We start from the raw sequence: 12548 nt of genomic DNA, 5'->3' as shown, positions 1-12548 counted from the left end.
AATAGTGCTCGATACCGTAGTAGAGCGCAATATATGTATGTGTGGGAAAAAAATCACAAGACTATTTCATCTCTGAGGTTAGAGATGAAATAGTCTTGTGATTTTTTTCCCACACATACATATATATATGTATATATATATATATATAAACATATTTATTTACATACTGTATATAATTGTGTAAATAAATGTATGTACCGTATATATTTATGTAATAAAATATATGTATATATTTAAATATAAATACATATAATGTGTATACTGTATTTCTGTACTTGACATTTGCCATGTAAGTAATTGACTCTTGACTTGCTTGTATATTTGTAATCATGAAAATCAATAAAACATATCAATAACAAACAAAACATTACACCAACTGTGTATGGATATGCATGTTTGCACTGCAAAAAAACTGTTCAATTAAATGACATGTCGAATGAGGGAATGCAGTGTATGCATACATGCAGCTGCGGTCAGCTCAAAGATGGAAGCAAACATGGCGCCCTGTATTCACGTGAGTGCCTTTTGACCAATCATTTAGGAGATGGTCTGAAACCGAGTTGGCCATACTCTCTTTATAGACAAATCTGACTAGTGGTACATGTACCACAGTTTGAGAATCACTGTTTCGACTGTACAGTAGATGTCCTTTAATGATTAAACCTTCCAAAGTAGCAGGTGCTCTCCTTTTATGTGGCTTTGTCATCCTTCACCTGCTCCTGTGCAATGTTATTGTGAAGCAGACAAAGCTCTCCTGGCCTTCACTATTCCCTCGGGGTACAATGGCCTTATATTCATTAATATAATAACTTACCTACAGTGTTACAAAGTAAAGAGACAAGTACTGCAATACCTAGCTATTACTAGTTACAGTTTTCCCTCGTTACATTGCGCTCCAAATATCGCTGCTTCATTGCATCGTGGATTTCACTTTTTCGGGCATATTCTACATGTCTTTGGCCTTAATTAAAAGTCAAATTAAGTTTTATTTATGTCTTATATGTATCATTGTGCAGTATATATTTTATTTTATATTATTATGTGGCAATCAATTAAAATATTCCCCAAGTGGGACTTCCGTTTCCAGGTTAAGGTTGTCAATGCTAACAACACAGCCACTAATCTTGGTACTATCTTCACCGTAGCGATCTCAAGTTCACTAACCTTTGGCAGAACACATTTTTGGTAGACTTCATCTTCAACACCTGCCTAATGAATAACACATTATCCACATTGGTGAGACATTGACACAACCAATATCAAAATGGATGCATAATCTTAAAACTCTTCATGCACTCTACTAAAACCTGCATTATTTTAACATAAAACTATTCAAATCCCAATGGTAATCAAACAAACGTCTGCAATGCACTGAGGCTGCAGTAAGTGAACAGTAGAAGTGGAGAATATGCAGAGGCAGATATAACATAGTTCACTTTTCTGGGGAAACTTGTGTTTCTGTGGGAGTTTTTTCACTAGGAGGAGCACTTGTTGGGTCCTCAGAAAACCCTGCCTTTGCACACCTGCTTTATGCTTGGCCTTGACAAAACATGTTTGAAGCATAGTACTGTACTCTACTGCATTGTCCAAAATAACCTGAAGCAGTGCTTCTCAGTTATTTTCTGTTAAGCCCCCCCCTGGAAAGGAGAAAACATTTCAGGCCCCCCACTCTCCCCCGTGACAATAAATAGTGTAATGTGTCTATAAAATTGTTATAAGTACACCTCTGCATAACATGGTATTCTTATTTGAATTTCCCCCAGGGATCAATAAAGTACTTTCTATTCTATTCTATTCTATTCTATTCTATTCTATTATTAGCATTAAAAAAATATAAAATAATAAAGAAATACATATAGATCAACTTACAAAAAATAATAACTTAATTAACATTGTTTTTAGTCTGTAACAGAAAATATTTAATTTGCCTAAAATTAATCCTTAAACATTTTTTAACCAACTTGAACCTGTTATGATCTGTTGCCCGGAGTATGTTTTGTTTAGTTTTTTACTACCTTAGTTCTGTTTCAGCACAGGTTGGTGTGTTTTGGTTACCATGAGTGCTGATTAGTTTCACCTGCCTCTGATTAGTGTTCGGGGCGCTCACCGACTCCTGAGAGCTAATTATTCCTGCTTTTAGCCACACTCAGTCTGGCTGTGTGATGATTTGTCACTTCATTTCTGTTTGTTTCCTTGTTTTGTATTCACTTCCTATCAGTGCTCTTATTTTGTTTCCACTTCCTGCTTGTCCCGCTGAGCGCTGTGTTTTTCCCCTCACCTGCTGCTGATTGGTAGCCGGTCCACACCTGCTGCCAATCAGCATGTTTCTATTTATGCTTGTCTTGCGCGCTCCTCAGTGCTCGAGGATTGATTTATGTTTGAACTGTTACATGCAAGACTGCTTCCTCTCTGTTTATCCTATTAAAATCCTCTTACCTGATCTCGTCCTCCTGGTTCCTGCATCTTGGGGTCACAACAACTGCAGCCATGTCAGTTTGTGACAGGCTGCTCTATGCAACAGTTACGCACATTACTTCTTGATTCCTGAGCTAAGCTTTGCCTTTTGTTTGCCATGCTAAGCTTTTCCTGTTAGCTATTCCATTAGCTTCCCGTGCTATAGGCACGCTTGTTTTGTTATCCTGTATGATTTATGAGAATAAATCATTGTCTCACCTGTACCTTGCCTCCAGAGTTTCCGTCTGCATCCTGGTAGAACGATGCACGCATCACCATGCGACCACGTCGCAACAGAACCATTTGATACTGAAAAATAAAATGTTATAGACTCATTGATAATAATGAATTAAATTTGATCAGCTGCATTAACTCAGGAGCACATAATATATACAACACTTTACCTTCAAAACAAAAATGAATACAACAATTTGTTCTGATTTGTTTTTGTTTTGTTTTTTAATCAAAATGATTACATTTTGTAGTGCACAGCATTTCAAAGCGGGGCTTGAAGCATGATACGGCATGATACTGATAAAGCAAGCATGCTCTCCCTGGGGTCACACGCGACTCCCCTGACATTGCCCCACTATTTGAGAAGAACTGGTCTAAAGTATCAATCAATCAATCAATGTTTATTTATATAGCCCTAAATCACAATTGTCTCAAAGGGCTGCACAAGCCACAACGACATCCTCGGTACAGAGCCCACATAAGGGCAAGGAAAAACTCACCCCAGTGGGACGTCGATGTGAATGACTATGAGAAACCTTGGAGAGGACCGCATATGTGGGTAACCCCCCCCCCCCCCCCCCCCTCTAGGGGTAAGGTGAAGAATAAAGATTTAGGGGAACAAAGCACCCTTTTCAGAGTTGTCTAAATACTTTTACCTGGTACTGCAGATTAAAAATTTCTACAACATGTACTTGCTACTGTTTGGAGAAAATAGAAAAAGTTGTGATAGCACCTTGCTCTCAAAGGTGAGAGAATTGCGATGAGAGGGCCTGCTTAAACATTCACATCTGCACAACAGTGCTTTGCCGTTTGCTTGCTTCATCTCATCACTGACTCCTCTCCATATAAACAGTTTCCTTTAGCTACAGTCACCTCCAAACATTCACAGCAAATGTGTTGCCCTCTTTTAAAGTGAGATGTTGTGCAAGAGAAAGTAGAATAATAAAGGGAATTAGCATGAAGGAGACAATGTTGCATTGTAATATACAGTTCGTCCCCTAGGATCATGTTGTCAACCAAGGGCTTTTCTGCCCCGACTGGACAATGATACTGATATTATCTCTCTGCTGGAAGGTTGTTTATGTACGCCCATGTCCAACGGGCCATGTTGACCTTCCTCACTTTGATGTTTGTCAGAAAAAGCAAGAGCAAGCATCCCTCGGCAGGAGAGAAAGGGACATCTGTAAATATGGTAAGATATACTTTCACTTTTTATTTTATATATTATTGATAGCTTGTGTATCCAATCTATTCTGCAATTAATATTTATTTTCTGCGTGTGACAGCAGGGTACCCTTCGACATCCTAAACTGAACTCCATGAGCAAATCGGATACCAGGCTGCATGAGATCAATCGCTTTCCCTGCAATGGAAACTGTAAGTGTTTTACAATGTCTGTGACAATCCTACACTGCTAACCTTGCTCAGCAGATGGACGACTGAATGGTAAGCTCCTATATGATTTACAGCCTTTGCACTCTTCTGCCCTCTCCTCCACCCCTCTCTTGCACAGCCGTTAGTAAGAGCCGCCCAGCCAGCATGGACCTCCTGCTCCTCCACAGTCGGCGCTCCCAGACCGACGTGGGACCCTCCCAAGGGCGCCAGCTTCCACAGATCCCCACAAGTCCTCAAGGGTCCAGCCAAGGGGCAGAAGGGGACATTGGAGGCGATGGGGGAGTAGTTGAGACCAGAGACCACACCTACACTGAGGTGGGCTTGAGGAATAATCCAACTCCGACCCACGGCCTGGACGACGGACTGTATGAGAGCGTCAGTGTTCGGGAAGGTGACAAAGCACCCATTGCTCCAACACCGCCATCAACTAACACCCAAGCCTCCACCAGGGCTGCCCAAAGCCCGCCTGCTCAGGCCAACGGAGCCCGCAATGGCAATGGAAATGTATGTACATACACACATCTTACTGCCCGTCAACATGTATCATTTCATTAGTGCGCAATAGTAACCAAGGGTACAAAACAATAGCCCTAATATTATTATTTCATTTTAGAAAGGTTGAAATGAGAACAATTCATAAAAAACAAAAACATTTTGTTAATTTAGATGCATTTTAACAGTTAAAACAGTTAGGGCTTGATTTACTAAAGGTTTGTGTGTACTAAAACACGTGCAAACTTAACAGCACATGTAAAGCTGATCTACTAAACGTGTGCAAAGTGGATTGCGTCTGTTAAGTGAGCAGAATAAGGCGTGCAATCCATTTAGCGTCTGTCTTCATTAACCTCTTAAGGCCCAAGCTGTTTGTTTACATCAGGGGTGTCAAACTCAAATACAGAGTGGGCCAAAATTTAAAACTGAACAAAGCCACGGGCCAAGGTTGAACAAATGAACCTTCTTGATAGGGACCCAAACAAGTTTTGCATTAAATATTGAACAAGCAAGGCTTATATAACTTTATAGTGATGCAAAATTGAATTTGAAATAATAATAATAATAATTAAAAAATATTAATGGCATATCAAATACAATTTAAATAAAAATTGAATGCCTCTTTTCTATTTGCAGCCTTCTGAGGTAAATATCAACATTAACTTTTTCCACAAGCTAATAAAAAAACAAAATAATGAATAAACCAACCATGGTTTACATGATTTTTTTTATTTCTCTTTGCTATTTGGGCTTATTGGACCCTAATTAGAATAAAAACTAAAAATCATATTTTATTATGATGTACTTAGTCCATAAGTACACAAACGTGTACTTCATGTGTAGTGACATGCACATTTTTATTTGTACACTTTTTTTTCCAAATTCCATTGTATGTTTTACTCTTCTGACACCACCATAAGTGTCCATATGTCGGCATAAGACCCCAATTCAGTAGTGTACACAATTTTGGAAATAAGAGCGAAAAAGTGCTGTCCATGCATGTGGCCACTAAGGCCTTTACAGGTTTATGCAAAATATATGCTGATCATCAAAACGCTCACAATACTGGGAGGAGAAGATGCAAATATTATTATTTAGCACGCGCAATGTGATTCATCAACACTCATCACTGTTTTGCCAGCACTATTTTGCATTTTATTTAACACGTGTCAGACGGACGTGCAAACTGACTGTCTGCAATCTGATAACACAAATAAGAGTTAGACATCACTTGCAGCTACACAACAGCAACTTGTCAGAGGTTACTGATATTGGACAATATTAATTTTAGTTGGTAGGTCGGTTAGGTTTTTCCTTTACAGACATAGGCGGTTGTTTAGCGTCGCAACCACTAAAGGTGGCCACTTGATAAATGGCGACTGGTCACTTCATCACTGTGGTTGTTGGGCTATAAAGGTGTTTGTTTATTCTACTTAGATGGACTGAATTGCCTCATGGATTGAATTATACTTAGTTTTGCCAAACTTCTATTCAGCATTGAGTCAACACGTCTTTAGTAATAGTTTCAGTTGGGTTCAGCAGCATTGCGATCGCTTCCACTCAAAAGCCCATCGAGATCAGTTCTAATTTACATTGTGACAGATTTACGGACGTGATTCTGAAACGACCGTATTATTTAAGTTCTATTGTAGCCGTCCGAGCCTTTTCCACAAATGTTTAGGGTCTGATTACTAAAGGTTTGCGTGTACTAAAACACGTGCAAACTGAATAGCACATGTAAAGCTGATCTACTAAACATGTGCGAAGTGGATTGCGTCTGTTAAGTGAGCAGAAAAAGGTGTGCAATCCATTTAGCGTCTGTCTTCATTAATATGCAAAATATAGGCTGATCATCAAAACGCTCACAATACTGGGAGGAGAAGATGCAAATATTATTATTTAGCACGCGCACAATGTGATTCATCAACACTCACCCCCGTTTTGCCAGCACTATTTTGCATTTTATTTAACATGTGTCAGAAGGACGTGCAAACTGACAATTTCACACACGGCTGCAGGATCAGTGCTTGCGCGGTGCTCCGTTCTATGTGTTTGTCAACATTTTGGACAGTCAAAAAGATAAAATATTAGACATATCGTCTATTCAGCAACATCATTTTATAATTTTATAGCTGCTAGAGGACTAGGGGGCAGATTACAACAATTAAAATTAATGTGTTTTGATGTCCTTTAGTATTTTTTTATAGTATCATTTTTTTTCACAAATGATATATATTATTAAAATATTTCTCATATGAAAAAAAATAAATTTTGAGCATGCATTTTTTTGCTTCTTGAGCGGTGTAAGTACAGCCTACCTCCAATAAGCACATCTTCGACGCCAAAAAAAAAAAGTGATTTCATTGTATATGCAGTACGCACTGCAGGACTGCTTCTAAATGTCCATAAAAAGTGGTAGATGCCTCCTGCATATTTAAAAACATAGCAAAACACTACAGGTAGTAACATGATAACATGAATGTGCAGTAAATGAGTGTATAGTTACACGCAAAATCCTCATTTAAATAAGGCGGTCTGCGCCACTTTTCATTTGTACACACAGTCTTAGTAGATCACACGCAACATGCCCACTATCCATTCCAATCACATCTTTTGCGCTAAAATATTTTGAAGTTTTCATTTATCAATTATTTATTTTTTTGTGCAAAATAACACAATTAACAAAATCACAACACACATTTGCATATGTTCTTGACACATGTGGATTTGATAGAAGTATGTCTGTTTACCAGCCAAGTACTAACTCTGCCCTATACGGGCCGGGGCCCTGCATGCACGGTGCCAGATCTTCTGCCCCTTTCCTCATGGGCGTATCCGAACAACAGATGGGATAGATAAAAGGGCCCAAGGACCAAATTGGGACAGATAGTTTTTATTTTATTTGTTCTGGCTTTTATTTTCTATGCCAAGAAGGTGTACATTCAAATGTTAAATGTTGGATTGATCGATTGATTGATTGAGACTTTTATTAGTAGGTTGCACAGTGAAGTACATATTTCGTACAATTGACCACTAAATGGTAACACCCGAATAAGTTTTTCAACTTGTTTAAATCGGGGTCCACTTTTCATGATACAGATATACAGGTAAAAGCCAGTAAATTAGAATATTTTGAAAAACTTGATTTATTTCAGTAATTGCATTCAAAAGGTGTAACTTGTACATTATATTTATTCATTGCACACAGACTGATGAATTCAAATGTTTATTTCATTTAATTTTGATGATTTGAAGTGGCAACAAATGAAAATCCAAAATTCCGTGTGTCACAAAATTAGAATATTACTTAAGGCTAATACAAAAAAGGGATTTTTAGAAATGTTGGCCAGCTGAAAAGTATGAAAATGAAAAATATGAGCATGTACAATACTCAATACTTGGTTGGAGCTCCTTTTGCCTCAATTACTGCGTTAATGCGGCGTGGCATGGAGTCGATGAGTTTCTGGCACTGCTCAGGTGTTATGAGAGCCCAGGTTGCTCTGATAGTGGCCTTCAACTCTTCTGCGTTTTTGGGTCTGGCATTCTGCATCTTCCTTTTCACAATACCCCACAGATTTTCTATGGGGCTAAGGTCAGGGGAGTTGGCGGGCCAATTTAGAACAGAAATACCATGGTCCGTAAACCAGGCACGGGTAGATTTTGCGCTGTGTGCAGGCGCCAAGTCCTGTTGGAACTTGAAATCTCCATCTCCATAGAGCAGGTCAGCAGCAGGAAGCATGAAGTGCTCTAAAACTTGCTGGTAGACGGCTGCGTTGACCCTGGATCTCAGGAAACAGAGTGGACCGACACCAGCAGATGACATGGCACCCCAAACCATCACTGATGGTGGAAACTTTACACTAGACTTCAGGGAACGTGGATCCTGTGCCTCTCCTGTCTTCCTCCAGACTCTGGGACCTCGATTTCCAAAGGAAATGCACAATTTGCATGGTTGGGTGATGGTTTGGGGTGCCATGTCATCTGCTGGTGTCGGTCCACTCTGTTTCCTGAGATCCAGGGTCAACGCAGCCGTCTACCAGCAAGTTTTAGAGCACTTCATGCTTCCTGCTGCTGACCTGCTCTATGGAGATGGAGATTTCAAGTTCCAACAGGACTTGGCGCCTGCACACAGCGCAAAATCTACCCGTGCCTGGTTTACGGACCATGGTATTTCTGTTCTAAATTGGCCCGCCAACTCCCCTGACCTTAGCCCCATAGAAAATCTGTGGGGTATTGTGAAAAGGAAGATGCAGAATGCCAGACCCAAAAACGCAGAAGAGTTGAAGGCCACTATCAGAGCAACCTGGGCTCTCATAACACCTGAGCAGTGCCAGAAACTCATCGACTCCATGCCACGCCGCATTAACGCAGTAATTGAGGCAAAAGGAGCTCCAACCAAGTATTGAGTATTGTACATGCTCATATTTTTCATTTTCATACTTTTCAGTTGGCCAACATTTCTAAAAATCCCTTTTTTGTATTAGCCTTAAGTAATATTCTAATTTTGTGACACACGGAATTTTGGATTTTCATTTGTTGCCACTTCAAATCATCAAAATTAAATGAAATAAACATTTGAATGCATCAGTCTGTGTGCAATGAATAAATATAATGTACAAGTTACACCTTTTGAATGCAATTACTGAAATAAATCAAGTTTTTCAAAATATTCTAATTTACTGGCTTTTACCTGTATACTATCATATATACTATCATCATAATACAGTCATCACACAAGATAATCATCAGGGTGTATACATTGAATTATTTACATTATTTACAATTCGGGGTGTGGAGGGGGGGGGTTAAGTTTGGTTGTTATCATCAGTCATCAACAATTGAGAACAGAGAAATGGATATTGAAACAGTGTAGGTCTGACTTGGTAGGATATGTACAGCAAGTAATGGACATAGAGAGAGAGAGAGAGAGATCAGAAGGCATAAGAAAAGTATCTACATTTGATTGTTTACATTTGATTATTAACAATCCGGGGAGGGTGTTAGTTTAGGGTTGAAGTTGCCTGGAAAACACAACAAAAACACAAGCTACTGTCTTGTCATTATTGATGTTTATATTATTAACTCTTAAAAGTCATAACATTTTCTGGTCCATTAAAGGCTTACTGACCATACTTACCAGTGCTGTAATAATATAGTTTTATGATAGACACACTACGAACATGTCTCCTTCATCCAATAATACACATTCATTAACTACTCCTCAAGGAGGACTTTTTATTGCACTGCAGATTTAAAGATGTTTACGGCATTATGGCTGCAATTTTATACAACTATCTTAACCGTAGTTTCTTTGTTTGTGCAGTTCCGTGGTCTTTTTATTAAAAGACTGTCAAATTGTAATATTAATCTTTTCCTCACAGGGTGGCAGAGGGAATGGCGCCATTATTAATGCGACGGCTGGGCGAAGTAACGGGGGAAGTGGGGTTAACAGGTCCCCCCTGACCTCTGTCAACTTTTTGGCCATCCAAGAACCAAACGCAGCAGACTATGCCTCAATACGGAAGTTCAGAAAGGTAAATAATCTTGCTTGTGGTTTATTTTACAGCAGTACTTTACCTTACGAGCTGAGTTGGTTTGTTGATGGAACTCTTAGTTGAATACACTAGTACATCAAATCAACATCTCCCATTGACATGAAATTCAACTTAATAGGCCCCCGAAAAACAGCATGATTTTAATATGTAATATGTCTTTTTGAAAATAAAAACATGTATATATTAAATATTGTACAACAACAATGCAATATAATGTTCTACAAACAACTACAGTAGTTTCGGAAGTAATGTAGCATTTACCTTGAAGAGTGGTTTTTCTACGCTATCTCCTTCCAGCTGCTTTTCCCTCAAACACACCCTATTTTCATGGATACATTATTTTAACATTATTGGCTAGCGTTCGATGCATTCTGCTTCAGTTCTAGTGCAGACCTGCAGTGCAGTATCATCCACTGTCCTTCACGCTCACTTTCTTCCTTCCCATGGCTGAAAAACAAAGTTATGTCGATCTTTTAGCAAGGAGCTAATGCTAGCGAGCAAGACCAGATGTTTTGGTAGGATCGTACAGGGTTCACTACGACATTCGCTATGCCAACTAATAGCAGGGATGATTGTAAGTAAAATATTTACTTGCAACTTAAAACATACCAATTAGCCAAGAGACAGCTCTTATATTAAAACACTCTTAAATTAAGGTACTTTTCTTCTTTAACTCGTAGATTAAAGCCTAATGTACAAACCCCAAAAGCAGTGAAGTTGGCACGTTGTATAAATCGTAAATAAAAACAGAATACAATGATTTGCAAATCCTTTTCAACCTATATTCAATTGAATAGACTGCAAAGACAAGATACTTAACGTTCGAACTGGAAAACGCTGTTATTCTTTGCAAATATTAGCTCATTTGGTATTTGATGCCTGCAACATGTTTCAAAAAAGCTGGCACAAGTGTCAAAAAAGATTGAGAAAGTTGAGGAATGCTCATCAAACACTTATTTGAAACATCCCACAGGTGAACAGGCTAATTGGGAACAAGTGGGTGCCATGATTGGGTATAAAAGCATCTTCCATGAAATGCTCAGTCATTCACAGACAAGGATGGGGCGAGGGTCACCACTTTGTCTACAAATGCGTGAGCAAATTGTCCAACAGTTTAAGAACAACATTTCTCAACGAGCTATTATAAGGAATTTAGGGATTTCACCTTCTACTGTCCGTAATATCATCAAATTGTTCAGAGAATCTGGAGAAATCACTGCACGTAAGCAATGATATATCAGACCTTCGATCCCTCAGGCGGTACTGCATCAAAAAGCGACATCAGGTGTAAAGGATATCACCACATGGGCTCAGGAACACTTCAGAAGACCACTGTCAGTAACTACAGTTATGCAAAGTTAAAGCCATTTATCAACAACACCCAGAAACGCCGCCGGCTTTGCTGGGCCTGAGCTCATCTAAGATGGACTGATGCAAAGTGGAAAAGTGTTCTGTGGTCTGACGAGTGCACGTTTCAATTTGTTTTTGGAAACTGTGGAGGTTGTGTCCTCCGGAACAAAGAGGAAAAGAACCATCCGGATTGTTCTAGGCGCCAAGTTCAAAATCCATCATCTGTGATGGTATGGGGGTGTATTAGTGCCCAAGACATGGGTAACTTACACATCTGTGAAGGCGCCATTAATGCTGAAAGGTACATACAGGTTTTGGAGCAACATATGTTGCCATCCAAGCAACGTTATCATGGACGCCCCTGCTTATTTCAGCAAGACAATGCCAAGCCACGTGTTACAACAGTGTGGCTTCATAGTAAAAGAGTGCAGGTACTAGACTGGCCTGCCTGTAGTCCAGACCTGTCTCCCATTGAAAATGTGTGGTGCATTATGAAGCCTAAAATACCACAACGGTGACCCCGGACTGTTGAACAACTTAAGTTGTATATCAAGCAAGAATCGAAAAGAATTCCACCTGAAAAGCTTCAAAAATTGGTCTCCTCAGTTCCCAAATGTTTACTGAGAGTTGTTTAAAGGAAGGGCCATGTAACACAGTGGTAAAAATACCCCTGTGCCAACTTTTTTGCAATGTGTTGCTGCCATTAAATTCTAAGATAATGATTATTTGCAAAAAAAAAAAAAGAAGTTTCTCAGTTCGAACATTAAATATCTTGTCTTTGCAGTCTATTCAATTGAATACAAGTTGAAAAGGATTTGCAAAACATTGTATTCTGTTTTATTTACAAATTACACAACGTGCCAACTTCACTGGTTTTGGGTTTTGTGAAAGCAACACTGCAGCAAATTTTTATTATAGAATCTGAGCACACCATTTTTGGATTATTCGGTGGGGATGTGTTGTCTTTCAAAAAGTGAATAATATTTAGTCTGAAAGAACCACCTCATTGCACAAGATGCATTTAAAATAAGTTGGGGGAAAAAAACAAATGTCAACTAGCTTCAGATA

At 39.0% G+C, this 12548-nt stretch overlaps 1 protein-coding gene across 3 annotated transcripts in view; it reads left to right on the top strand.

Annotated features, from left to right (window-relative positions):
* The window catches only part of LOC133619723 (uncharacterized), a 121028-nt gene that overhangs the window by 86051 nt on the left and 22429 nt on the right, over window positions 1–12548 (top strand). For 2 of the 3 annotated variants that reach the window (XM_061980982.1, XM_061980967.1), the window contains exons 4-7: window positions 3826–3880; window positions 3975–4065; window positions 4202–4587; window positions 9957–10109. In XM_061980982.1, the coding sequence (XP_061836966.1) occupies window positions 3826–3880; window positions 3975–4065; window positions 4202–4587; window positions 9957–10109 (685 nt within the window). The remainder of the gene's footprint in view (window positions 1–3825; window positions 3881–3974; window positions 4066–4201; window positions 4588–9956; window positions 10110–12548) is intronic. The other variant, XM_061980974.1, reaches the window with a different exon arrangement.

The sequence above is a fragment of the Nerophis lumbriciformis genome, linkage group LG01 (genome assembly GCF_033978685.3).
Source record: "Nerophis lumbriciformis linkage group LG01, RoL_Nlum_v2.1, whole genome shotgun sequence".
NCBI classification, from domain to species: domain Eukaryota; kingdom Metazoa; phylum Chordata; class Actinopteri; order Syngnathiformes; family Syngnathidae; genus Nerophis; species Nerophis lumbriciformis.
Note: the sequence above shows the minus strand (reverse complement) of the source record. Positions and strands in the feature narration are given on the sequence as shown.